Here is a 27,632-nt window from a genome sequence, read left to right on the forward strand (position 1 = left end):
AGAAACCCAAGGGCTTAAACTTGAAGACAGATAAACCCCAAATGTTTTCCAGAGATTCAACAAATATTTGGGATAGCTGAAAATATTTCATGCCCATTCTGAATGCCAATTTTCCCCTTATTTTTCCTTTTTTTTTAATGCGTAAGTTTTGGTGAAAGAAGCACAGAAATATCTCAAGAAAAGAAATTTCTGTGACACAGCCTGACAAGAATCAGGAGATACTGGAAAATTCACATTCCTCTCAAGTTTGTCCTTAGGCAAACAGTTTTTATTAGTATCAAAAACCTTCATGCTTGATTTTTGGACTGTATCTGTGTGAAGGAGACAATATACACTTGACTTTTGCTTACACTGACACTGCAAGAGGCCAGAATCAGGTGTAAATGACTTAATACTGAAGCTCCACTGAACTGCTTGCCACTTGCAAATACAATAAATACATTTTATTCCATTGGTGTAGATAAAATTCAAGCATAGGCTTTCTGCATTACTCCATCTACGATCTCCAAGCAGTTTTGAGACAGGATCTGTTCATCTTCAGCCTCACATTGTGCTGCTTGCATAGTGCAAAGTGAAGTTAAACCCTCTCCAGGAATCTTCTTTCCAGCATTCCCTCGTTCTGGCAGTGCTATGAGAGCCATTTTCCAAGCCAAAACCTTGTTTGGCTTTGCTTCTTTGCCAGCAGTTTTTTATCTCGGCATCAAGAGAGGAAGCAAGGAGGGGTTTCCTGGAGAGGAGACAGGCTGAACAAGAGCCTTTGGTTAAAATGGTATTGTGGTCTCTAATTGATACCCCAGCACAATGTCCATCAGGGCTAGTGATTTAAGCTAAAGCTTACCTGCACTTCTCTAACACGTTCTGTCCTGCCTCAAGAATGAGGGAGTTAGAATTGCTGCTGCTTCTCTGCTGAGCCGAGGAAAGGAGGAGTACAGCAAAAAGGTAGTGCTTAATTCAGATCATTCTATATTCCTGATAGTCCTCCTTCACTTGTATTTCTTTCAGTGGATTGATTTAAATTATTGTGAAAAAAAAAAAAGAAAAATTAGAAACAAAATACTGATTGACTTTTAGATTTAATCCCTGAAGGCAATTTTTTCCCTAGTCTGCAAATATCTGACAGATAAAAAATACATAAAGATGTTCCCTAATCCTAGTTACCTTTTATCTCTTTCCCTGTTTTTAATAAATCTAAATAATTTTATACTTTTTCAGAATGTGAATCCATATCTGCAAGGACAGCGACTGGATAATGTTGTAGCAAAGAAGTCTGTTCCGCAATTTTCAGATGAAGATAAAGGTCCTAAATAAGTACAATAAAAATGAAAGATAAAAACTCATGCCATCCTCTTCTGGATCATGATATTGCTTATATATAATCATCTATTAAAATCCTTGTGAATGGCAGCATGCTTATTATTTATATAATTGTAGATGAAAAACAGCTGTATTTATAACAGCATGTTCTCCTAGATGATAAAAGTATGGTTTTGCTTTTTGTTAAGTTATGGTAAAAGGATATTTCTGTTGTTTTTATTTTAGTCATGGAGCAAACTTTAAAAATGTTAGTCATTTTAATAGCTAATGTGAGGTAAATGGTCTTAATGAGAAGCTTGTAAATAGGAAGATGAAAAAAAAATGCCAAGTCTGACTCCAACATTTAATCTTAAATGTTACTATGTTTGACACATGAAAATTATAGTTTTATGTTTTGTTCACAAATATTGTTACTTAGCAAAGACAAAGTATTTATTTTACGCAGAGAATTTTGGCTTTTGGTCCATTTTAATAAACATTTAAGCAATCTACAAGGTTTGCAAAGTGACATTTTCCAAAATATTTCAGAGACTCATTTGTCTCTGTTATTGCTGTGCAAATTTAAAAATTAAAAAACTGCTTTTTGACTGTATTTACTGGAATATTTTTCTGTTAGTTTTAATCATTCCAGTATCACAGCTTTCCTGAACACTCTTAACATCTTCCTTCCTTATCAATGAAACTGTTACGTGAAAATTAATCTCCCCTGCTGTTCTTTGTCTTATTAACTGCAGCATTTGTGCATTATAGTGTTGTTAAATTATAAGTAAAGACAGAGACATTTGTCTGTGTTAATAAGGTTGTGTCAACAACCTCTGAATCTAAATCCAGGATATGAAGGTCATTACAGTTGATCTTCTGAAAAAATATGCTACTCTAATAACACTGGTAGCTATCATTGCTCTTGAAGTTGTTCTGGGAAGCTTAAATTTAATTTGCCTTCTTGCCCCTAGGAGATTGAATAACTTTATGTTCCAGGGTTCTCCCTTTCTGAAAGATGAAAATACACCTGAATATTTCAAGCCGTGTGACTGGAGCACTGGAATTATGGAAAAGAGCATTATCTTACAGCTAATGTTACAAATCTGTGGCAGGGGTGGGGGGAAGTAGTTTCTCATTCTATAGAAAGACAGTAAAATAATGATGACCTCTTAGAAAAAAGAAAGAAAGAAAAAGAAATTAAGGTTCCTAGCTGCATAGATAGCAGGATAGCACAAATATGACTATTAATGGCATTTGCTTTTTTTGTCCCACCACTTAGTAATTTGTAATAAATTATGCATGTAGAGAATTGGCCCTCTCATTCCATTTATGGGTAGATTGCAAAATTCTAACATTTTGGAGCAGACTATCATGTCTTTCATCGTATTTCCTTTTTAAAAAAAAATTGAAGAGAAAACTGAATAGTATGTCATGAAGTGGGGTTTATACTCACACAAGACAAAAAAATGAGGAATTTCTATGAATCACAAAGCTCCCCTGGCTTCCAGTGGCTGGAACAGAACAGGAGCAATCTAGCTGTTCATGTGACAGATATTCTCTGCATCTTAAGCTTACTCTTTTATCCACACTCCTGCTTAGTCTTCACACGTGTATTGAAAGCTGCAAAGCTACAAAGATTGCTCCAAGATCAACAAACAGTTTATATATATATCATGACATAAATCTGACATTAAAAGCTACTGATGCCCAGTAGTCTAGAGTCTGTGAAATGGTCCTTCCTTCCATCTGACTCTGCTGCCAGCCACTGGTGTAGCTACAAGGCTTCCAGGTAGCTGGAAGTTAGACTGCCATTCCTAAGAAACTGGTGTTTCTTCAGGTCCTTCACTATTCCATCAATACTTCTAAAGTAATCTGAGTTACATTCTGTCCTTATAGCTTCAGTAAAATCCGTTTGAATTACAAAAATGAAACAACCATGATGGCAATTTATTTTTTTTTAAAGCTCCTATTAAGGATAAGTGCATAATAAAAGGAGGTGTGTACAGTAAATAGGGGGGCTTGAAAAGGGAAGGGCAAAGAGGCATTGCTTGCTGAATAATATCAGTAAATCCACATGTAATTTTGTGAAGCACTCCAGGTCACTCCAACCCTGTGTGGGGATGTGAAATCCAGCACTGCAAACAGAGCAGGGATACCCAGCAGGCTGCCTGTGGACTGCATGCGGCCAGAGGAGCTGCGCTCCTGTGTATGATAGATCTGCACAGTGCATGCAAAGGAAAAATACCACAGTTCAGACCTGGTTTTGTCCTTCAATGCAAGCAAAGGAAAAAAAATCTTTACACTGCACAAAACAATGATGTGTCTTACAGGAACTGTCTGCTGGAACAAGTCAAGTGTGTGGTGGTGAGCAGCTGTCTGCTGAGTTCATCAGGCAGCTTGAGTGTTTCACCAGGAAGACTCAGCAGTACTATTGTGAAATTTTAATAAAATGTAGCTATTGCACCATGATAATGAGATTCATTATTCTAATGTCAGTGTCATGGTAGAACTGTCTTTCAGTACTGGGATTGGCTAGTTCCATATTGATTTTAAATAAAAAATTAAAAAAGGAAGAAAAAACAAGCAAAAATCCTTGTCCCTCCAACTGTTCCAATAACAGTCCAAACATGTATATGTAGTTTTTTAAACAGAATAATAAAAGTGCTTGTCTTTTAGAATCAGTGAACAAAGATACCAACTGTCCCTCCTCACTCAGCATTCACCAAACCAATATTTACAAGAATGTAAACAGCTGCACAGGTGTAATTGCCCTTTTTACCTTTATGATGCATGTGAATTAAGGAGCATGTATATTGATACTGTAGTTTAGAATTTTCATAAAATTAAAACCTTTTAGAGTATTTTAAAATTTGCAAGTGTGTTAATTACTGCTAACGCATTAGAGACACAATGTGCTTGAAGGAAGCTATACAAAATAAAGTGCATTGCCCTGAAACATTGGTTTTGTCTGGTAAAGAAATATTTATGACTCTAGTTTTAAAAAAGCACTGCATAACTGATGAGAGTATTTGATTTGTGACACAAAACTTACTCTGTGTGCATACACACACACACACATATAATACATTTTTAAAAGCATAATAAAGTCATTAGTAAAGAATATAAAGATGTTAACCCACAGAAGAAAGTGCTATAAAAATGCTTAGTGAATTGGTAAGGAGGGGAAATAGTGATATGCTTCTAATTACTGGCACATTTGTATTCACTGAATGCAATAAAACCATGCTGGCATCTATGCAGCAACCCAGGAGCAATCCAAAGAAGCTGGGTACTGGTTCTCTGATGTCAGAGTCCTGAGTGTCACAGGACTGCAAGTAAAGCTGAACCTGAAGCTCAGTTTATCAAAATGTGATGAAGCCCATCTTATCTGTTAAGCTGAGGAAGGGCACAGGCAGAAAGGTGACTACCAAGCCAATTAGGTTTTTAGCTTTGTTGCCAACAGAGTTAACACTCAAGCCCCTTTGTTTCCAGATGTCAGTAGCTGGGGAAGAAGACAAGTAGCTTTTTCACCATGAAGAGACTTGCCTTCAAATCAGGCCTCTAAACAGTAGCTCTATGGAAGTGTTGAAAAGGCTTTGTTTTCATTTTCATGGTGTACAAAAAAAACTAGTTTTTGAACATTTAAATCTTTTGGAAAAAGCCATAACAACATCAACCCAAAACAAACTTGGAATCTTCTGGTCTGTTTGCTGGTAAGCTCACTAAACCAGTTCTCACCTCATCTGTAATGCTCTATCACTCGTAATGTGATATGATTTTTATGCAATTTCTTCTTTTTGATACAAATAGACAATGCCTGGATCTGTAGGACAAAGACCTTAAAGATAACTTTTCAGTTTTTTGAAATCATGGACTCAGATTTATGGAAGAAGGGCAAGGTAAGAAGATTCAGAGGATGCTACTACAATCCCAAAACCATTTAAGATGTCCATGGAAAGGACAGTTCCACTTGATCCACAAAGGAGTCACTAATTTATTAGCCAAGTACCACCATCTGTAGGATTTAAGGTACTTCTTCACCCAAGCCAGAAGCTATCAAGGCTGTCAAGGAGAGGACTTTATCTCCAATTTTGAGACACCTGAATCCAACATTTCAGGCTAATGAAACTGACAATTAGATGGAATTCTATTTCTGCCATGCTTGATACAAATAGGATGGCAATATGATATGCCCTAAAGAAAAGACAGCAACAACAAAACTCGGTGTTGACTCAACTGCCATATGGATATATTATACATACACTTAAAAATTCAGTTTTGTTTGAAGGCATGCAATTACCTTCAATATTCTTTTAAAAGTATAATGTCCAGGAATTATCTCAAAGTAGAAGCGTACTTTTGAAATAAAGAATTACTGTGTCCCTTAAAAGGTATGCCAGTTTGTCATGCCTAGGGTCAGCATCAGATTCCAACCATGGACAAAGAACAAGTTCCCTTGAAGGGCTCAGCCACTGACAGCGACCTGCTTACATGCAAACTAAATAAAAACTAAAAACAATCGTAAGCAAAGGATGTGGAATTGCCATCATGAAGGTCCCTATCACTCACGAATGTGGCTGACTACCACATTTGTGATAGTGGGGAATCCCTGACAGGATTGGGAACTAAACCAAGATTTTCAAATACAAGAGAATGAAAAGGTCAAATGAACCATTTTCCAAGTACACTCGTGGTCTAGGTCAACCATGCTCAAGCCTTTTGCTTTTAGGTGAAGAATGGAATTGAGCTCCAGTTCATCATCCAAGTTTACGATGAGAAGGAAATATGTAGTTTCAGTTGTCATGTTTGCTTTATTTATGATGATGACTGCTTTGCTGTGCTTACATGAGTCCTGATGGCTGGGAGAGCTGCTAACCATGTGTTCAACACATGGGAGCATAACAAACATTAAATACGAGTGTCATGGCAGTAGCATTATCAACTGGAACTGAAAGACCTTTAAAAAATCCCATTTTATTAATGAGGTCTGTATTTGTATGTGGGGCAGAGGCAGAGGAATTGAGGAACTATTTCAGACTTTAAAGATTAGGTAGACCTGAATAATCTCTTTTAAATTTTCTTCTGTAGTTCCTGTTACCAAAACACATGGAATACAGCTCCTAATGCAATGCATGATTGTCCTTTACATTTAATCACTGTGTTTCTTCATCCTACTCTCCAAGAAAAACAGTGGTGTGAGTCAGTGGCTGAATTTCATGGTAAACTGAGTGAGGCAAAGGAAGAAACACAGAAAAAATAATAATATGCTACTTGTTACTAGCATCAAACTTTCCTGAACCTTTTCTGAACCTAGCCACCATACGACAATGTTACTTTCCCGAGAAGCACTAAAGATCTCCATTATAGATGACAGGGATTTTTGTGTCTGGGCATATTTGCTGGATCATAGAAGGTGCATATGGCTTTGATGCTGAACTCAGACATCTTTTAACTAATTATTTATTCTGAGAAACAGAAAAAAAAAAAAAACCAACGAAATCATAGCAGTTCTTTCAGTGCAGTATCTATATTCTAATGCCTCAAAGTTCTCTAAAAGTGGCTGAAATTCAAGTGGGATAGCCTGTATGGGGGAAATGCAGTTCTGATTCCTCAGCTCACTAGAGAACACCTTTCTACATTGGAAATATAAAACACCACACTGTGACATTTTATATTTCTAAATAGACAAAACAGACCCAAGAAAGAGCAGGTTAGGCCATCCAGAGAAGCACTCATAATTCACCACTGGTTATTTTTTCCCTTTCTTAAACAACGTTGCAAACAGTGACTAAGAGAATTGCAAAACTTTGATTCCAAGGAGTAGTGGAATGGCTGTAAGATTTATGGGCTTGAAAGCTGTGTTACAGCAATTGAAAAACCTATTTTTAATGCTGCATACACCATTGATCAAATTTTTTAAAAAAAGTAAATTCTTTAAAAGTCATTGTTATTACAGAAAAGCATGGCTGTCATAGTTCATGCACAGACCCTGGCTGTTGGTTGAATTTCCAAACTTTGTGGCTGAGCTGACACAGGACTCTGCATGTGTGGGTAATGTATATGTGCACAGTAAAAAAAGCATAAAAGTATGTCCTGCTTCTGATTCTTTATAGCTTCATCTGGCTAATCCCACAGTGTCTCCAGCTTTCCTGTAGCCTTTCTGGTGGTTACTGCTCTGAAGTGATGGTGTTGGAAGACTTCTTTCAGGGACTCTCTTGAGTGCCAAGTTATGCAGCAGACAAGCAATATGTGCCATAATGATATACATTTATTTCAGTTAAAAATACATCAATTAGTAGCTGAGGCTATTTTCTAATTTCTAACCACATTGACTATTTTCTGCTGCATTTTTACATTCTCAGCAGCAACACAGAAGCCTTTAAAAGAACTACAACTATCCACAAAGTTGAAGATAAGGCCTTCATAAACCTATCCTAAAATATCAGCTGCTTGTAAAAAAACACTTTTGTGTCTATTTCATTCTGCATCTGGAGTTTCTTTATCTGGAGGTTTACAAAACTGGGAATAATTTCCAATTAAATGAAAGAAGTTGCAAAGAAGTTAAGTGCTGGCTCCGGTAAAGGTCTAAGTATCCACAGCTGGACTTGTGTCCAATGTAAATACCAAAGCTCAAGCACATGCTCCTCACACCTTGCCTCTCTTTCCTGATTCCTCAGGCAGCTAAAGGCTACACACAGCTATGTTTTCTTGTAACCATATACCTCAGGTGCCTCAACTCCTACATACATGCCTAGGACTGTTTGAGACTTAGTGAACCTGCACAGCTCTACATCTGTCTGAGTCCTAGACCCAGCCTGAATCCACAGACTTGGTAATTCTTTCTCTAAATTCCCTGAGGGAGCAAGCCTGGCAACTGCTCATCTCACACATGTCTACAGGACCAGGCATTGCACGAAATACCACAGCAGACACAGTTTAATTAAGAAAACAAAAAGTGTCTGTAAGAGTTACGGCAAAAGAATCAAAGCTCTAATGACACGAGAGAGGGCAATCAAGAATGACAAAAATTTGTCACCTAGTGTTCATAGGACAGGTTGAACACAAGGAAGGACAGGGTAATTGAGCTCTAGTTAGTCTTCAAGGAGTGTTTGGGTAGCTGGGCAGCACCTGATGAAAATACAAGAGTGGTCAGAGAGATGGCAAAACCAAGCCAATGACCCACCCCCATTCCCCTGAGTAGATGGCTAATTTTGGCTCCTTGTCTTAATTTAATTTTTTTCTGAATTGTTGAACAGCTTCAGCAGGGGAGGTGGTCTCACACAAACAGGTTGCAGCCTGGTTTGTACGCCTCCAGTGAGCAGGCAGACACCATCACCTTTCCTGATTCCTGAAACACCACCAGCCTCCTTTCACTCACTTTTTATGTATTGGAGTTTGTTTTTTTTCAGGGAAGATAGATGTATTTAGCTGCTACCCAAATTTTTGAAGTAAGACTTGGAAACTAGCAAGAGTTCATTTGCTGGACTGTGCATTCTTTATTCTAGTAACTTTAAAAATATCTTTAGATCATTTGGCATCTGTTGAAAAGGAAGCATTTAAAAACTCCACTTTCCTACTCACTACTAGCATTCCAATGACAAATTTCATCTTGCAGTCATTGTGATGTAGGGGACTTGCTGACCAAGAGCCCCAATGAGCCTACGGGACCCTGTTAGTGCTGCTAGCATGACATCTTATAGCAAGACAGGTCATAAGCATTTTCAGCACTGAAATTAAGACAATCTTTTTATCCACACCAGCATGCATAAGTCTCTTCAAGATGATTTCAGGTGGAATTTAACCTATTAAAATGCACATGTCCAAGTACTGAAGGGGTTTTCAAAGCTTTTACATAAGTTTGTGGCAGTGTACTCAAAGCAAGAGGGATCTGGACTCTAGATCAAACAAATCATTTGATTGGAAAGACTAAACCATAAAAGTACTAGGTTTTACAAAGTACTCCCCTAAATTAGAAACAAACAAATCACAATTTGTTATGGTGAGTTTTTTTCATCTGGTTGTACCTGATTACAGCAGTCACTTCCCCTCCTAATGCACAGAGCCTTTCTGAACAAGCTGTCCTATCTCCACAGGATAAAAAAATGCTTTCTGCCTCGAGATAGCCTGTGCCCTCATCTGGATTTATCTCAGTTACTAATTACATCAAGATAAAAAACACTGTACTTTGTCTTTTGTATGTTTTTACATCATAGCTTTCTTAATGTAAAAACTTCAGCCTGTAAGAAAGGCATAGCCAGAAGAACCCATAAGCTCTGAATCCAAGAGTTTACTGTATTAAAAAGGAGGGTTTCTTCTTTGCCTTGCAGCACAGGACAATATCCTGCTCATTTATGTTCTCTCTTTAGTCAGATCAGAAGAATAAGAAATGGCCAAGATTATTTTTTAGTGTGTCTGATAATTTTAGTGACATCAGCTCCCAAGAAGTCTTTCCTCTAAGTCTTCTAGTATATTAAAAAAAAAGGGGGTCATTTTTTACTATGAATTCTATGTTAATTTTGAAACCCTGACAAGAAATAATAATACCTCCTTCACAAGAAGTCTAGCTCCACCTGGTTGAGAACCAAAAAGCCCTGCCACAGTCTGATCTGAAGTGTAATTGATTTGACCACTGGCAATTTAACTTCTTCGCTTACGTCTTTAGTGCATTAAGACTTCCTGGGGAGGGGAAAGAAAACTGTTTACATTTTTAGACTTTTTACAAGTGCATCCAAAAGCTCCAAGTGTTTGGAGCCTGATTAATTACAAACACCTAGAGGACTGATCCCAGTCCTATTTACAGAATCTCTCCTAACATCAAGTGACTTAACACTTTTTCAGGCACTTTGAATCACATGTTATTTGTGAGGGGGGGAAAAATCACTCAATCAAAGTGCCAATGAAAGCAGCTAGTGGAGAACTGCTGGGCAGTGTGGTTAGACCCAGAATGTAAGATGACAGCTCTTTCATGGCTCTGAACAGCTCTACAGAAATGGAAGAGTGATGTCTGTTGTAACTATGTTTGGAAAGTAAAGTAACAGGACTTGAAAAACTCTAATTAGAATTCAAGATAATGCAAGAAAGGAGAGATCAATGAATAAATATCCAACTGCCCTTAGTCAAACAATCTAAACAGGATTCTTCTGACAAGGAAACAGAAGAAGCAAAACAGAGCAGTTGTTGGAAATATAAAAAAAAAAAAAGATTTGGCCCTAGGCTCATGTGTGTAGTTTCCCAGAAATGATTTTTTTTTGGCAATTTTTGAAAGAGTAATTTTTTGGTGACCATACAGATTAAAAAAAGAGACTATTTTTGTATTTTATTGTTATTGTATTTCTAATTCTGAAGTTCATAAAGTTTAGCATTTTAATATGCTTAACTAGAAAATCCTTTAACAGTGGAAAGAGGTATATATAAATTATTTCTGGGTCTTTTAGCAAGGCTCACCTGACTCAAGTCTCTTGGATTGTTGTGTATGCTTCACATAATACACTCTGAATAGTTCCACTGAAAACAAAGTCAAGCATCTGGCAAGCCCCTGCAGGATTCAGGTCCAAATCTAAGTTCAGCAGAAAAATGAAGTATGTGCACAAATCCACCTTTCTTACCAAAACACTTAACTATCAGTTCTCATTTGTCTATAAGTCAACCAGCAGTTATTTCAGGAAAAGACAACTGGTCAAACAATTCTTTGTCTGCCTTTTAACTTTTGTTTTGTCCACGACAGTGAAAACTTGGCTTATTCACTGGAAATATCCTTTTTCTTTTTTTTTAATTGGGGAGAACTACAAAAGTTAAAAAGCCTTCTTCCCTATTAAAAGCATTTAGAAATTTCAAAATTGATGTATTGAAGCACATAGACACAAAGTATCTGAAAGTAAAAAATGTATGTTTTATCTTTCCAGATTAAGTTGAACTCTCAACTCCTCTTATAAACTGCTTATTTCACAAGAAGTTTGGTACCCAATCAGCCTTAAGGATTTATTCCAAAATAATTCCTTTGAAAACTCTGATCCCTACTGCAGTTTTATAGGTGGGGAAATAGAATCAAGAGAAAATTAAAAACTAAGTAAAGGATGGAGGTGAGGGGGGTGAGCTTGTCCCTCTTTTACCCCCTCTTCTTGATAGAGAGACCATCTAAATAAAATGGCAATGAGGAAGAGTTTTGTTTCTTCCTACTTCCATTAGTATTCTCTCTGAGAAGTGGAACAAATTATGCTTCAGCAGTACAACCATTTAACAGAGCTCTTTCCTTTCTGTTATACAGCAGCCATTTTTTGTGACACTGGATTTCAAGAATAAAGTGCAGAATATTTAAGCTGTTGTCTCAGACAAAAAAAAAAAAAAAAAAAAAAAAAAAAAGAGCTTCAGCTCTTTCATTCCTGCAAAGCTACATTTTAAATCTATTATTCTGTTTTTATATGGCTATTGCCAGGAAAAGCAAAATGAACAGATAAGATTTCAATTTTGACAGGAGGGCAATGGAATAAAAAGCAAAACCAAACCAACCCACAACAAAACAAACCAAAATAAATGCCTTGCAAATTTCCTTACATAATAAAATAGCTTTCCTGCCTCTCTTACACTTTTTTTTTTTTTTGCTTCACTACAGACATAAGTGTCAGAGTCAGGAAAAAAGCCTAGATAGATCTCTTGACTTCCCACTACCTACCTGACCTGCCAGACTGACACTGTCTGCTCCACGGGTGGTGCACAGAATCCTCCACAGGGAACACCCTGAAACACAGGTGGTCACACAATAAGCTGCCTTTCATCACAGCAAGAATAAAGTAAAAGGGACTATTTTGTCAAAACTGTGCATGAGATATCAGTTCATGTCTTAAAAGTGTATGAAATCTGTCTAAGATGTTGGGATGCAGTAAGGCTTGGGAAGGGAGTTTTTCAGTTTTTCAGCATAACTGGAAATTATATTTTATAGCTGACATATAGTGAAATATGTATGCACATAACACATTGAGCTCCTTAGATGCCTCTTTTCATAATTCCCAGTTACAGCTTCATCCTTTAAGGGCTTCTGATGTTCATACAAACTCAGTTTGCTTAGCTGAGTCACTTCTCGTATCACGTTGCTCCAGAAGTGCCCTGAAAGCAAAACATGTCAGCAAACACCTCCTACAGCTTCAGGAGACAAAAGAAAAAGAAAAGCAAATGCACGAGGGCAGAGGATTTTTATTACTTTCATTTTCTTGGCAAATTCTTTTATAGTCATCAAATACGTAAGATGCATCAAAAAATTGTGAAAGAGAGTTTAAAAAGTTTAGCTTGACAAATGTTGTTTCTTCATTTGGCATGCAAGTTTATATTTGTTCAGCAATCAAACTTCATCCTAATAAAATAAGCTTTTCTAAATAGCTTTGGAAAAATAGTCACATATGGATTGTATTATGTATGTAGGTGTTTTGAGGCCAGAAAACATATTTTTTGTTCTCTGTCTGCAGCACATAGCTGAGTGGAGTGCTGGTGGGTGACCATGGATCCTAGGTGTGGACATCATTACAAGCCCACAACCTGACTCTACATGCAGCATATGATGAACAAGAAAGCTTTTCAAGTATACCAGGACACCATACTTTTCAGAGCAGAACCCAAGAGTTAAATTATTTAGATGCTTAAGTCTTTTCTCCTAAACTCATTTACTCTTTTGATTTCTAATGTCCTATTTCTGAGGATTTTCAAATGATTCCTAGATCAAGCAATATTTTGAAAGTAAAAAACCCTAAAGTACTCCATTTAAAAAAAAAAGCCCAGTCCCAAAATAATCATTCTTCCCTAATTAATTTTCTCTCATTCAGCTGATGGAAATCTGTATGTTAAAAAGTTGATATTCTGTCAACGTAAATCTAAAATAATGCTTTTTCAATAAGTACAATATTTTTCAACCTCCATCATATAGACATTAATTTTAAAACTCAAATAAGAGAAAGATTAAAATTCCTTAATTAAACAGAATTTTGCCAATATGAAGCACAGTCTTACACTTGATTTCCTAATAAATTTTAAGAGAAATTTAACTCAATTCAGAATAGCCTCAGCTTTTTCTGGTGTTACTTTACAAGGCTTGAAATGAAGCACAATGCTACTTGAGAGGGTTTTTTCATGTAATCATCTGGAATAGAATAAACAGTAGAGTACCTGCACAAGAATAACAAGCCTGGAATGTTAGTATATTACCTTGAAACCAACGTTCACATTTCTTTCTCTCACCTAATGCCAACTACTATTGTTTGCCTGCTTAGGTTTGAAATAACAAGAAAAATCCCCTTTTCCTTGCTGTCTTACAATGAAGGTTTTTATCCATTACTTTTGGATATATTTAAAATCCAGAGGAAACTGGATTCTTTGTGTAACAGTTCTTTTCTATGACAAAACAAGAAGTGTTCTTCCCATGTGTAGCAAAGAAGCTCACACACCTCAGCAGGAATGCAGTGATGGACACTTCCACGCATGGCCCACACCACACACACCATGTAATATGTTTCTTTGGCCCCAAGTCAAGAACCACTTCTGAGACACTGCTGATCTTATCCATAAGTCAGGAAGGTAGCAGTGTGCACCACCACTCAGCAATAGCTGAGTCAGGGCTTGGTTCTAGTCTAGTTAGAGCTCAGCTAGAAAAGTACTGCTGTGTTGGTGAGACAAACCAAGCTCCTTCCTCTCCCTAACAGAAGAGTTCAAAATACCAAGCAGAACAGTTCAGATGTGCCCTGTCTCTGTTGGACAGCTTGTCTTGCTTCCTTCCTGGAGGAACATGCCTAGGAGTGAGAGATACTGGCTCTCTAGGTGTATTAGGGCCAGGTTCTCAGCTGTCATAGATCACTTTTATCTCCCTGTGTCATTAAAAACTATTCCAATTTACTCAAGAAGAAGCTCTGGCCTCTGTGAGTTTTGGCTTCTCTGCAAAGGCTTTTAATAAGGTGCCGACTGTCCTGGCAGTGAGGATGCTTTGAGTAGCACTCAAAGTTAGCAGTAGCAGACAGGAGCTCAGCCCAATAACATTTTTCTCTGCAAGAATTAAATAGAGCACTTCTTTTAAGCTTACACAATTCTTACTGTTCCATTAAAACAAAAAAAAAACTCACACAGTGAATATCAGCAAGAAATGGAAGAGCAAATTAAAAAAAAAAAAAAAAAGTCAAAACATTAGCAAGCAAGCAGGTAGCTGTAATCAGTCAGGCTCACAGTACACATCACTACCATCCAATAACATTAAAGCTCTTCATCTCAAACCTATGCCACAAAACCAGGCAGATTTCCATAGGCCTCTTTAATACTAAATAAACAACATTTCCCCATGATTATTCCAGCTCCAATTAGAAGCCCTGATGAGAATCAACAGAATTTCAAGCCTGACTATGGTAGGAGGAAGAAGTTTCCCTTTCAGCATTGGGTGCTTTTTAAACCAGTCTTTGGTTGGGATATAACCAGCACAGCTGAAGCTTTGGAGCAAACCCAGGGAATGTTTTGTTACAGATTCCAGTAGAAATAAAGAAATCTTCCAAGATGGAAATTACTCCGGATACCTGAAAGAATGATGAGGGGAAAAGACATCTTTCCCCCTGCCTCCATCAATCTCCAATAAATAAAAAGAGACACAACATTTTTTTCCATGTCCTTTTAAAAATATTTTTTAAAAATTTCTACCTTCATTCAGTCCAGATGCAGCTGCAATTATTTATCTTGTTGGTACCCAAATTTATTTTTGTATTTTTGTGAATGAGCAAGCAAATACTTGCAGGAATAATTCTACTTTCCAACTGTCAAAGAAATCTGAACACTTGTCTTGCTTGACCCAAGCTGCTAGTGCATACTTGGAACGCTGCAGATTCAGCTAAGAGAAAGGAACCAGATGAAAAGATGTGGTATAGGATATTCAGCTGCATGAAAAGGAAGATGGATCTTGAGGAGGGAACACAACTTTTATACCAGGAGCTGAGTCCTAAAGTGTTTCCTAATGTGCTTTAAGTCAGAGTGAGAGCTACTCTAGACCACCAGCTCTGGAGGGATGCCTGAATGCAGTAAGGCATTAATTGGGCATACCTGCTCTGCAATTGTTGCCCAGAAATATCATCTAGGAAAGGCAATGCCAGAGTGGCCTGTGAATGACATCCCAGAAAAATCCAGCAGAGAGGCAGCTTGGCTGCAGCAGTGCCTGGGAGCGCCTGCAGTGGCAGTGCCATGGAGGGCACCGAGAGCAGCTGAGATCAGCCCTTCCTCCAGCAGCGCTCAGGGCTGGGGCTGTGCCCTGGGGAGGGGGCAGCCCAGAGCTGCGCTCCAGCCTCTCTGCGGCTGGTATTCACAGCGAGAGACAGAGAGCAGCAGAGACGTGAATAGACCTTCCAATTCAGTACAGCTGCTCCAGTGAAGAAAATGGAAAAGAGCACAAAGTCTGTCAACATTCTGAGAGGTGGGAATCGTGACCTTTTCTTTGGAATCACAAAGGAAGGATACCAATTAGTTAAAGACAAATAAAATTAAAATATTAACACTTTTATGAATTTAAAAAAAAATCCGACAAATTCCCTAGGTATCTCCTTCTACCCATCTAGACGTAATTTGCTGCAATTCTTTGCCAGTAATCCTTCCCACGTTAATTGTCTTTGAATTTCAGTGGCTCCTGCACAGCAACTAATTTTCCCTCTCACGCTGCCACCTACCACTGCACTACCGCCACTTGCCCTGTGACTGAAGTGATGTTTTTTTTAAACAAGTTGTTGCTAAACGTGTGTGAATTATTGTAATGGCCTAATTGACTACCTTGCTAAGCACTCAGGCACTAAGGGAAGCCAAGCATCTGTCTTAGCAAAGAGCAAGCTACCGCAAAGTACTGTGAAAGCCAGAAACTTGGCATCCTGCCTAACTCTGGCATCCCTCATGTAGCAAATCCTTTCATTTTAATTCGTCTTCCCCATCTGCAAATAAAACTACCTCTTAGTCAGGTGAGATCCGGGCCTGTCTGCGGTCCAAGGCGGGTGCAGAGTGCCGGTGACGGAGGAGCAGGGCTGGTTTGATTCGGGGGCAGTAACTTGTGAGCAAGGAGAGCTCAGACCTATCGGCACCACCTGCAGCGCTCGTGGCCCCGGCAGAGCTTTCCTCAGCTTTGCTCTCTGCTGCGTGATGCCCGTCTCCGTTTCACCAGCAAGCCCAGCAGTGGTTCAGAGGCTGCTCCTGCCCTGACAAGTGCGGTGGCCCCGCTCGCCTCCCTGGTCCCCAAGACGAGCGCCGGCGCTGGAGCGCTCGGGGGACGGGGGTTGGCTAGCACTGGAGGAATTGCAGGCTTCGCTGCGGAGCTCTGGGGTCCCTCCGCCCGCCTCGCTCTGCCCCTCGGTGCCCCCAGCCCGGCGCTGTCTGCAGGTTCGGGGTACGCCTTCGGGCAGCTGCAGCGCGGAGATGTTCCCGGCTACTGTGGCACGGGCTGGGCCCGCCAAACGCTCAGCCCCGCGGGTTTCTGCCTCCTTCGAGCCCCCTGGCATCCCGTGGGGGCCGGCTCGGGCGGTCCTGCCCCGCTCAGCTCGGCGCCGCTCCTTCGCCGTCCCTGCCCGCACCCTGACACACAGTGACGGGACACCCGAAGTGTCTCACCTCTTGCGCGGCAAAAGAAAAAAAAAAAAAGACACCCCCACCACCCCCCAAACAAACCCTCAGTGATCGAGAGCCATGATCTCTGCACAGACATTACCAAAGGGGTTCTTTCTTTTTTTTTTTTTTTTTTTTTTTTTTTTCTCTCCCACCCAAAGCTGCGAAATTCCCGGCATACTGCAGAACCACAGAAAGCCAATTTTGTAAGAAGGAGGGCGGCAAAGGTGGCTGCCTCCCGGCCATGGCAGGCCGGCCAGGGGCTCCCCGCAGCGGGCCCACTCGCCCGGCCGGCTCCTGGGCAGGGGAAGCGCCCGGCGTGCTCGGAAGGGCGGCGGAGGCGGTGGGAGGGGGGTAGGATTTAATTCTTCTTAACTGTCATACTTTAATGGGGATGGAAAATGTGAATTTTCTGTGCATTCCAGGAACAATTCCTTGGGGTGGTGACCTTTAGCACCGATTCTCTGAAGACAGGAAAGTAGTCGAGTGTTTATCTGGATGACTGAAAGCTTTCCCTGGTGGAAGTTTATGGAAGTGTTAAAAGGGGCGGATAACACAGGCTTTGGAGGCGCTTGTCCAATGATCTGGAGGGGCTTGGAGAGCAGATCTCAGCTGGCAGACATTTAAATGGGAGACAGCTCGGCGCTGCTGCAATTTGTAGGCAGGATCAGACACTCTCTCTCTCTATGGCCTCCCGGGCAGCTTCGGGCTCCCACGCCACCCGCTCCACAGAGTGACCCACCGGGCAGAGCCCCGCAGAGCCCCAGGCCGCGCCGAGGAGCCACCGCCACCGAGCCGAACCCCGCCGCGGAGCCGCCGCCGCGCAGGTGAGCCGGGACGCGCTGGGATGCGCTGGGATGCGCCGGGACGCGCTGCGCGCACTCACAGCGGGCGCGCAAACGGGTCCGGCAGCTGCGGAGTTCGGCCAGTGCCTGTGCGAGCGCAATTTTAAGCTCTCTATCCTACCTTCGAGAGGGACAAGGGAAGGAGGCGTTGTGTCTATCAAAACTCCAGGGCGTCTCGGGTTTGCAGGGGCTGACGCCCGTCCCTCCGGCCAGCGGGAGTGAGGCGCGCCGACCTTTCCGCCTCAGTGCTGGGGATTAGGGCGCCGTACATCTCTTTCCCTTCACAAGCACGGGGACTGCAAAGCCCCGTTAGCTCTGCCTCTCATCTCCGCCTACAGCATCACTCCCGACAAATTGGATTCGGCGCCCACCCGAGACACGGAAAAATCCCGGCCCGGCCTCTGCGCGGAGCGGGGCGGGGGCAGATCCCCAGGTGCCAGCCCCATCCCGTCTCGTCCCGTCCCGCCGAGCCGTCCTGTGCGAGGCCGCTCGGCCCCCGGCACTGTCCTGCCCTTGCAAAGCTCAGCTCCTCGGAGGAGCGTGCTCGCGGTACCTCAGGAGCTGCCGGGGGGTGCGTGCCGCCCGGGACACTCGGGGTGCGCCAGCCGGGTCGGTGTCGCGGAGGCTCCGGCGCGCCCGTGGGCAGCGCAGCGCGTCCCTCACCGCGCAGCCTGGGCCGGGCCGGGCCGGGCCGGGCGCGGCTCCACCGCTGCGCTCGGCACCTCCGCCGCCTCTCCGCCCATCCCTCCCACCTGACCCGGAGCCGCGGGAGTTTTGTCGAGCCGCCCGTCGGCCGGCGCTGCTCTTACCGCGCCGCCAGCCCTCGGCGCGGCCGCAGGGACCGCCCCGCAGCGCTCCGGCCGTGCGGCTCCCGGCCCGGGGCCAGCGGCGCACTTGGCGCAGGGCTTTTCCCTCCTGGAGGAGCCTGCTTGCTTGCCCCCGTTCTTTTCAATACGATCCCCCGGGGCTTGGCAGTCCCTTCAGCGAGTACGTCCTCCCTCGGGTTAACCTAGACGGCGGCCGTGCCCGGTGGGAAGAGCCAGTCAGTGTCGCCAGCCGCCGCCAGGAGCATCCACGCTCTCGGGGCGCCGGGCCGAGTCGCGGTCTCTCCGCGCTGACGGTCGCCGGCGATGCCCGCGGCGCAGCCAAGCTGCGCTCAGCGATAGTCCGGTTTTAGCTCGGCTTGGGCGGGGCCCTCCCCGGCCACCAGCTGCGACCTCGCTCCTGCTGTCCCGCTCGTAGCTCCTCTCGGCGTAGGAATGGCAAGCGAAGCCCGTTCCGGTCACCAGGGCTGAGACCCAGCGCTGGGGAAACCTCCTTCTGCATGGATGGGGGCTTTTGAGGAACCAGGGCGCGTTTGGCTGTCCCTGCTGCTGACAGGACGCCGGGTTTAGTCAGGCGTTTAGCGAGCGATGGCTTTCGGGTGCAGTGCCAGTGGCCCCCCAACCTTAGTTCCCCCTGAGCCCAGCCGTGAGCTGCAGAAGCGCTCTGCTCCTGCCCCGCTCCTGCCTGAGCCCCGCAAGCCCGGAATTACCGACCAGCGTGCGCTGGGTCTGTGTGTAAGTGATGAAAGGCACCGACGACCGTAGCTCTCTGCTCCCCTTTGGCATTCAGTGCCAAGCTGTGCTAAAGCATTCCTTTTTTTTTTTTCTACCACCACCCAGAAATGCATAGCTTCTGCTGAAGAGTCCCCCTTCCAGCACGCATGGCAGTGCAGAGAAGAGCAAAGCTATTCCGGTTTTTAGGGCTCTATGAGGAAATGTGTCTGAAGGGAGTCTGGCGCTAGGAAGCTGGGAGCTGTCAGGCTGCCTGGGCATCCTCAGGCAAGGCAAACTCGGGTTTGGTACCAGCCATGCCCACCATGATGTTCAGCTTCCCTGGAGTCCCATAGGATGTCCTGCAGAAAAATAGTTTTTTAAATGGGGAATTCTCAAGGTTTCAAGGGTTGGTTTGTTTGTTTGTTTTAAAATTGCTGCCTACGCTCCTTATATGTCTCAACCCCCCCATCTCTATGACTCTCAAGAAGACATTTTCTGAAATGTAAATATATCCAAATTCTATGAAACCCAGATGTTAGTTTTGCTGTCTTGATTTCAGAAAAAAATGCAGATTTCTGGGAACTGCCATTACCATGCTTTTTTTAATATTTAAAAATACAGATCTATGAACTATGAAAACATTACATAAGAGTGTTTCTGTAATTCAGATGTAATATGCAAGGCATAAAATTATTCTGATCCTTCGGGACATAAACCACTTCTATTTTCGTAGTAGTCAGAGGAATTGTGTTTTGTGTCTTTATTTGCCTTGTATTTGAAGTCCACCAAATAATTGGCTTTTTTTTTTAGTTCTTCATCAGATTATTTTTCATGTTTTCTGTGAAGCACAGGAGCACTCCATGGTTTATCATAATGTTTTCCTAGTAAAAGGGATTTACAGATGAAGTTACAGGCCTGTTAAGATCTGTGAAAATTTTGTTGTATATTTCAACCAGGTTTTCATCCAGACCTTTTAAACAAGTTGTGTTGCGCTAAAAATGTCAGTAGTAACTTTCTGACTCTGCCTATGAACTCATAGGGAAATTCTGTCCGTGAACTGACATGTGGAGATCCTTAATTCATAGCAGAAAATAAATGAAAAAATAAATGTATAAATGAAAAAAAAAAATAAATGTATAAATGAAAAAAATTACAGCTTAATTGTATGGAGTAGTAAACCTGAAAGCATTTACATTTCTCTCTCAATAGTTGCTAGTATTAATCTACACATTTCTTAATCTGTTTTAAATGATGAGATCTCAGGCTCTAGATAAACCACATATGAAGTGATATGAATGTTAGGGCCCAATTCTGCTCCTGTTTGAAGTCAGCAATAAAACTTCTTTTGGCTTTAGGACTAAGAGCTTACAGATGATGAAAAGTGGAACTCAGAAGTGAAATATGGAAAGAATAGAATTTTGGAGTATTGTGTTACTTTGAAAAATAAATAATAATTCTATCCTATCTCCCTGGATCTGAATGAAATAAGGGAATTGATCATTTTGGTTATGGTCATCTGTTTGTTCAAACGATTTTCAAATGAATTCTCAAAAGAATTTCTGGTTATGCCAGTGTAACAGCCAGTTAGTATCAAGAAATGAAAACTTTGCAGAAATGTGGAATACAAGCTTTTAGCCTGATTATCACAGCTGCAGAGCTATTACTTCAGAATTATGACTGTAATGAGTAGAAAAAGCATTTACTTGAGGAGAGATTTCAGTAAAACTTTGTGTATGGTAACACTGATTTTAGTTACTTCTGCTGTCCTCTTCTGTGTTCTACTTGTTTCAGTAATAAAAAACACTGTTAAGGAAACATTCACAACTGCTATCTCATAGATTGAAGAACCACTTCACTTTCTAATATAAGCAAGGGTGTCATCTTCTCTCATAAGCAAAAGCATTGATTGTCCTGGGACCAGAGGTGCTGCAGGCTGCCCATACTGCATTTCGTCTGCTTTCCTTCCTGAGGCATACCACCTTATTTTCCTTTGTATTTTGCATTTTAAAAATAAAATACTTTTTAAATCAGTTATTAAAAAAGATGCTGCTTAGCTGTTGTGGGGATCTTGAAGTTCACACAGCCCTTTCTGTATTTAACTTGTATTTATCCCTAAATTATTGGATTCGTTTTGGATGTGTAAGTTGTAAGTGACCATAACAAGTGTTTCTGCTGAGTGGCTAATTTTCATTTGAGTTACAATTTCTTTTATGAGCATGTAATGCAGCTTCCACCTTTAAGGCTGGAAACCAACCCAGTGAAAAATTACCTTCCTCCCAGTTTAGGATTACACTGAAACACATGCTTGCATTTCCTTAGGGATAAGCATGTGCTTAATGAAGTTGCACGAATCTGGGATGTTACAATAGTGCATATTGGTATGAAATTTCCCCCAGATTCCCATCCCAGAGTACACCTCATTTTTGTAGGACTAGACCTTGCTGTGTCATCGATTGCACAGCTATAGGGGGAAAAAAAGAAAAAACAATGTGGAGGTAATCAGTTTTAAAAATAAAAGTAGTCCCGGAATATGCATGTTGGTGGAACCTCATTCAAGTTGTGGGACACTAAATAAAAAATCCTGAATTTTTCTGGCACTGCTTACAACCTAGCAATTTATTTTCAACTCGGTGCAATCACTTTTTCTTTTTTTTTTTTAAACTCTGGCACCATGTTGAGTAAATAAAGTGCATATTAAAATACTGGTGACTAGACAGTCGTCAGAGAAATAAGAATAGTTTTGGACGAAAACCTTCCGATCTCTTGAGGGAATAAGCAATAGTTAATAATTCTTTCAAAACTTATTTTTTAAGACAAAATTAAAATGAAACATTTTTAAATAGTGTTTAGGTTGTAACAGAGATGAGGAAAAGCAGCAAGTGTGAAGTCCAGGCTGACACTTGAAATTAATGCTGCATTATTCCTTAATTGGAATTCCCAACTTATTTTTGTCTATGTCAAAGTCTTAAGGTTATAAAATTGCATGTTCCATGCCATATTTCATTTAGATTGTAACAGCAGCCCTTTCAAATTGTCTGCTAGAGTCAGCAATTGTGTCATTCTTACACCCCTTCCTTGAAGCATGAAGCTTCTGCCAAACATAGGACATGCTGGTGCGAAGATTACTGAAATGAATGCATACATCTATAATGTATCAGGAACTCTAGGTGCTCTAACAATCTTCTGACAAACACTAAAAATATTAGAGCCACAACAAGTCCTTGAATGCAGTGGAACCCCCTATGACACTTTCCTACTTCAGGAACTCCTCTCCCAATCTATTTGATGAGAAAGGCTGTTTGAATAGCATAACATTTATTTTCTCCATGTGACTGGAAAGACTTAATAACTGAGAAATTAGCAGTTATCTTTTATAGCAAACAGTACTTACCCTGAGCCTCTGCTGAGTCTCTAGGTGGCCCTCACAGCATTGGCATTTGGCTGCTTTCCTGCCTAGTTGTGTGGTCTCAGGCAGAGTGGATGAAGCCGTCCAGGACAGTGCCCATGGTTTTACATGTTTCTCGGGTAGTAACGCAAGCAGAACTCTTCAATTCAAACACTATTTTTTTTTTCCATACTGATAAAGCAAGTCAAATAAGGGATACAACTGCAGCACTCCAAGCAGGTACAAAACAATGACTTCTTTTCCCACAGTCCTTTCCCTTTTTAGTGCCTGTGCCTCTTCACAATTTTAGTGTTTTACAGTGTTTTTTTGTATTAGTTGTTCATTTCTGGTGCCTGAGACTTATTCCCTCTTCTTATTCCTCTCATATTGCTATCACAAAGCTCCTTTCAGAAAAACTTGGAGACCATGATGCTTCTGGAAGGGGGAAGTGTGATGCTGATTAGTTTCTTCTGTGCTGGTTGGTGCTTACTAACTGAACAGTCTCAAGAACTCAGAGATTTGGGAAGCAGCAGAAGTGGTGGAATAAGGGAGGAAAGAAAGGCTGTTCCTACACAATAATTCGGTTTGGAGCAGCCATACAGTTTTGAAGGACCTGATCATCTCCACTTAACTGTACTTCCTGAAATGGTCTTGTTTTGTGTGCACAAACTCTATGGTATTTAATATAATTTACAAAATTCTGTTGTCCTTTGATGATGTCATTCTGGGATTTTAGCGCTGTGATTGCATCTGTATTACTTCTATCAAGGATTCAGAGTAATGTGCGAGAAGATGTAGTTTGAAATTATAAGATGCATCTCTTTTAACCTGTACCTAAATATTCTTTAATGTTAGTTGTCTGACTTGTTGCACATCTCTCTGCTTAAGCATCATTACACTTAGATACATTGGATCCCTTTAGAGGTGCAGTATGGCAGAGGTTGGGAAGCTGTAAACCAGGCTACAGGTAAGCTGTAAAACAGGCTCTAAAACAGGTGTATACAGCATATACATTACATACTGGATGTACATTATACAAGGAGCTATATAAAGTTTCTGAGTCTGATTAAGGAACAGAAATCTAGACTACATCTGCTGAGACAAAGACTTGAGTTCTCTGGTATGGTAGATAATTGTGTGATGTAAATGAATCCTTGTGTAAGGTAAAATTTGTTCTTCCACCATTGTAAATCAGGAGCAATCTTCCTATATGTCAGTGAGCTATAAGAAGGGAATGAGAACTAGTGTAATTCACATGGGGAAAAGAGCTGGAAAAAGATGGAGGACACACAAATAAAATTCTGTTAGGGCTTACTTTCAATCACTGTATTTGAAAGTTTTTATCACTTGGTAATTTGGGAACAGCTTTCCAGCTGGTACAGGCTCGAATGCTTATTTTTTTGTAAGTGTGTGTGCACACTTTTATGGAACTGAAAATTTACTGCATACCTGGCTTCTATTGATATCTGAAATCCACAACTGTGCTTTATTTCCTCAACTTCCTTCATACAGGATGGTCCGCACACTGTATGCCATCGGTGCCTTGCTTCTTCTGATGGGATTCCTGCTACCAGCAGCTGAAGGGAGAAAGAGGAATCGTGGATCTCAAGGTGCTATCCCTCCTCCTGTCAAGGATCAGCCCAATGATTCAGAGCAGATGCAGACACCGCAGCAGTCAGGCTCCAGGCATCGAGAGCGAGGAAAAGGCACCTCGATGCCTGCTGAAGAGGTGCTGGAGTCTAGTCAGGAGGCGCTGCACATCACTGAGCGCAAGTACCTAAAGCGAGATTGGTGTAAAACCCAACCCCTCAAACAAACTATCCACGAAGAAGGCTGCAACAGTCGTACCATTATCAACAGGTTCTGCTATGGCCAGTGCAATTCCTTCTACATCCCCAGGCATGTCCGTAAAGAAGAAGGCTCCTTCCAGTCTTGTTCCTTCTGCAAGCCCAAGAAATTCACCACCATGACTGTTACACTCAATTGCCCCGAGCTTCAGCCCCCAAGGAAGAAGAAAAGAATCACCCGAGTTAAGGAGTGCCGGTGTATATCTATTGACTTGGACTAAACTGAGAAAAAGTTGCAATTGCACTCTTGACTGTACACAATCACTGCCAGCATGAGAGTGAGTGGCATGAACTAGCCTACCTTCAAGGCCCGGCAAAACTGAAAGGGACATAGTGAATCACCTAAAACAAGCAAAACCCCCCAAAAAGAAAGAAAACGATCATGTAAGGAAAGGGCATGCATGTGTGTGTGTGTGTAAGGGAGAAAATGGATATGGATGAGCAAATGCATGAATGTTCACTACAAAAAACATTGTAATAGGGGTATGAGGCATTCAAAACCCCTAATTACCCATAGTCATAAATTAGGTTTCCTAATTCATGTGTATATTCACATTTTTGCCGCTTGCTGGGAAAGTGGAGCTGTGGCTTTTGCGAATGTTCACCTTTGTGCTATTTGCTTTTACTGTATTATGTGAAACATCAAAGTGAGAGGACAATATATTTCAAAGCATGAATCTATTCTTATATAAGAAATAGACAAAGAGCAATTTAAAGTGTAGCACAGCCATCACTGAAAATAGAAGCCGTGTCGAGAGTTTGTAACACACTTCTTCAAAAAAATAGCTGTAATCCAAAAGCCATGTCGGGAGAACAATGGGGGGATGTGGGAGTGCTGAAAAGTCAATATAGGTGGATGGGAAACAGATCTACAGCAACTTAGAAAGCAAAAGGTCAAAGCAAGTAGCCAGGGAGAGTACAAAAGGGAGTAGAAAAAGGAAAGATACATAAACAGGAAAAACACAGAGGAAGAGATCTTCTGTTTACGTTTTGCTTTAATTTATATACCTAGTCATATATTACATAAATTAAAAAGAAACTATATACAAGGCTATAAATATACTTCTGAATTCTGATGGCTCTCCAAACAAAGCAAAAACCCATTCTTATGACACTAGATCCATTTGATGTCTTGTATTTCTGATATCAGTTATTCTTCATATCTACATATATATGTATATGCAGTATCTTTTAGGCAGTGGTATCTACACATACATGCAGTGAGTGTGCCTACTTCATTGTGTGTATGCAAACTCCTCTTTTTCACACACATACATAACCACAGCACAAAAATCTTGCTAACCAAGATCAAGTACAGAATGGCAGTAATTTAGTACATAAAGAGCAGAGCAAAAATTAAAACAAGCATCATGTGACTGCAAATGCAATAACCACACAAGAGACAAAAGACACGACATTCATGACTAGTAAACATTGCATTGTTATTGTTATTTTAGCTTTGCCACAGGCATGCAGTTTGTTGAAACAGAGATGCAGAACTTTGCCAGCAATGATCCTCTTTTTATATCGTTTACCACAGACTTGCATTTAAACTGGATTTGGAGCAAGTAAAGAGAATTTCCTGAAAACTTAGGACTGACTGCCCCTCTCATTTGGGGAGAAAAAACATAAAAAGGGACACACTACTTCCAACAGCTTGATGACTCTCACCTGTGAGGTTATCTTGTCTTTTCTTTCCTTCGGGCTTAGGAGTTTAAAACTGATCAGGGCTGTAAAGTTTGGCAGGAGCACAGGAGGTCCTACAGAAACGTTAGTTTAATGAGGTGTGTCCTGGGGATGGGACCTGACAGGCAGCCCATCCGTGCGTGTTGCCCTTGCTATCCTGAGCACTCGATGGTACACACTCACTGTATGACGAGTCTTTGAGAGTCCAGGACTCAGTTTCCCCACTCAGCAGCAATATTCTCTAGCATCCACTATCAGTGTAACTGTTATCTCTCACACCAGATGCCTCTCTCAGCCACAAGGTGATTATTTTGACATCTTTTCTTGCCATAGAATGTTAAGGAAGACAATTCTGCCCTTAGTAACATGCCCAAAGGGAAAGATATATGATGAGTGGCATGTCACAGAAGTGTCCTATGTGGCCTCATGTTATCAGTTATCCCACCTGTTACATTGTGCATCACACATTTATTGGTGATATCCTGCATCTCTACAACTCATCTATTTTTGCTCTAAAATCCACTGCTGTGAGGTTTGTGTTTGTAAAATTAAGTGATTACAACTCGTTTATTGGTGTTATTAAAATGCATTTCATTTGGTGTACTCTCACTCAGCAGTTTGACACATCTTCATGGATTTTAAAATCCAGTTTTAAAATCTGGAATTATAGGAGGTAGGTTTCCACTGTGTGGAATGTGAATAGTTAAACAGAAAGATATGGATATTTAATGTTATTATTAATACAAATTCTTTTTCACTGATAATAGGCAGGGAATGTTTTCCTTTAAATTACTTTTTTGATTTTTTTTCCCAGGGGAAAGGGCCAACCTCAGTCATTGCTGGAAATTTTGTACTAGCTTGGGTTTCTGTTCAAAAAATGGGAACACCTTATGAATGATTTTTTCTTCATGTAAAGTTGACAGCAAAATTCACATTTTCTTTGACAGAGACTGCTATTTCCCTAACCCCTTAGCTGTCAAGCAAAGCTTCAAACATTGGTGGCTCCTTTAAGTTTTGTCTAGAATGGTCAAGGAAAATCGGTAAAAGTATTCCAAATCTTTATGTTCTAAAACTGCCTGAGCATAGATCATGATGGAACTCCCCTTGAGGCAGATCCCCCTCACCCATGTAAATTTTATACAAAGAACTTCTATGAATTGCTAGTTATTGCCTGAGAGTAAGAAAGTTCTGCTAACTTACAATTATATGAGATATTTAATATCAACCACAATATGTATTTAAATGTCTGCTTTATTCTAAAAACAATGGACTATATAACCTAAGGCTGCAGTATTTTCATGCTCGGTCTCACAAAGCAAAACTTGGTTTAAAATGAAGTTTTAATTATTTTGTAACTGAATAGAATTGGAGTTTTTTCTTCCCAGCATTTTGTACGTCATTTTAACTACTAGTAACAAATAAATAAAATATCTTCTCCAGCCCG

The 27,632-nt window shown here is 41.0% G+C and overlaps 2 protein-coding genes and 1 long non-coding RNA gene across 7 annotated transcripts in view; 2 read left to right on the forward strand and 1 right to left on the reverse strand.

The window, feature by feature from the left end:
- The window catches only part of LOC116998358 (neuroendocrine protein 7B2), a 42,409-nt gene extending 38,828 nt beyond the window's left edge, over window positions 1-3,581 (forward strand). For both annotated transcript variants that reach the window (XM_033063911.2, XM_033063912.2), the window contains exon 6: window positions 1,213-3,581. In XM_033063911.2, the coding sequence (XP_032919802.1) occupies window positions 1,213-1,308 (96 nt within the window). In that variant the 3' untranslated portion in view covers window positions 1,309-3,581. The remainder of the gene's footprint in view (window positions 1-1,212) is intronic.
- LOC116998360 lies at window positions 138-18,369 on the reverse strand. 4 transcript variants are annotated; one of them, XR_004418365.1, is made up of 3 exons: window positions 18,286-18,369; window positions 11,966-12,030; window positions 138-995 (listed from the first exon to the last, which is right to left on the reverse strand). It is a non-coding gene; the product is annotated as an uncharacterized LOC116998360 (long non-coding RNA). The 4 variants fall into 4 exon arrangements; XR_004418363.1 differs by having other exon boundaries at window positions 17,854-18,357; XR_004418364.1 differs by lacking the exon at window positions 18,286-18,369 and adding an exon at window positions 16,240-16,795.
- Window positions 16,905-27,627, forward strand: GREM1 (gremlin 1, DAN family BMP antagonist). The gene is made up of 2 exons (XM_033063913.1): window positions 16,905-17,714; window positions 24,168-27,627. Exons 1-2 carry the CDS (start codon window positions 17,515-17,517, stop codon window positions 24,721-24,723), a joined length of 756 nt encoding a protein of 251 aa, XP_032919804.1. The 5' UTR covers window positions 16,905-17,514; the 3' UTR covers window positions 24,724-27,627.
- Window positions 27,628-27,632: the final 5 nt, after the last annotated feature.

The sequence above is a fragment of the Catharus ustulatus genome, chromosome 6 (assembly GCF_009819885.2).
Source record: "Catharus ustulatus isolate bCatUst1 chromosome 6, bCatUst1.pri.v2, whole genome shotgun sequence".
Classification (NCBI taxonomy): domain Eukaryota; kingdom Metazoa; phylum Chordata; class Aves; order Passeriformes; family Turdidae; genus Catharus; species Catharus ustulatus.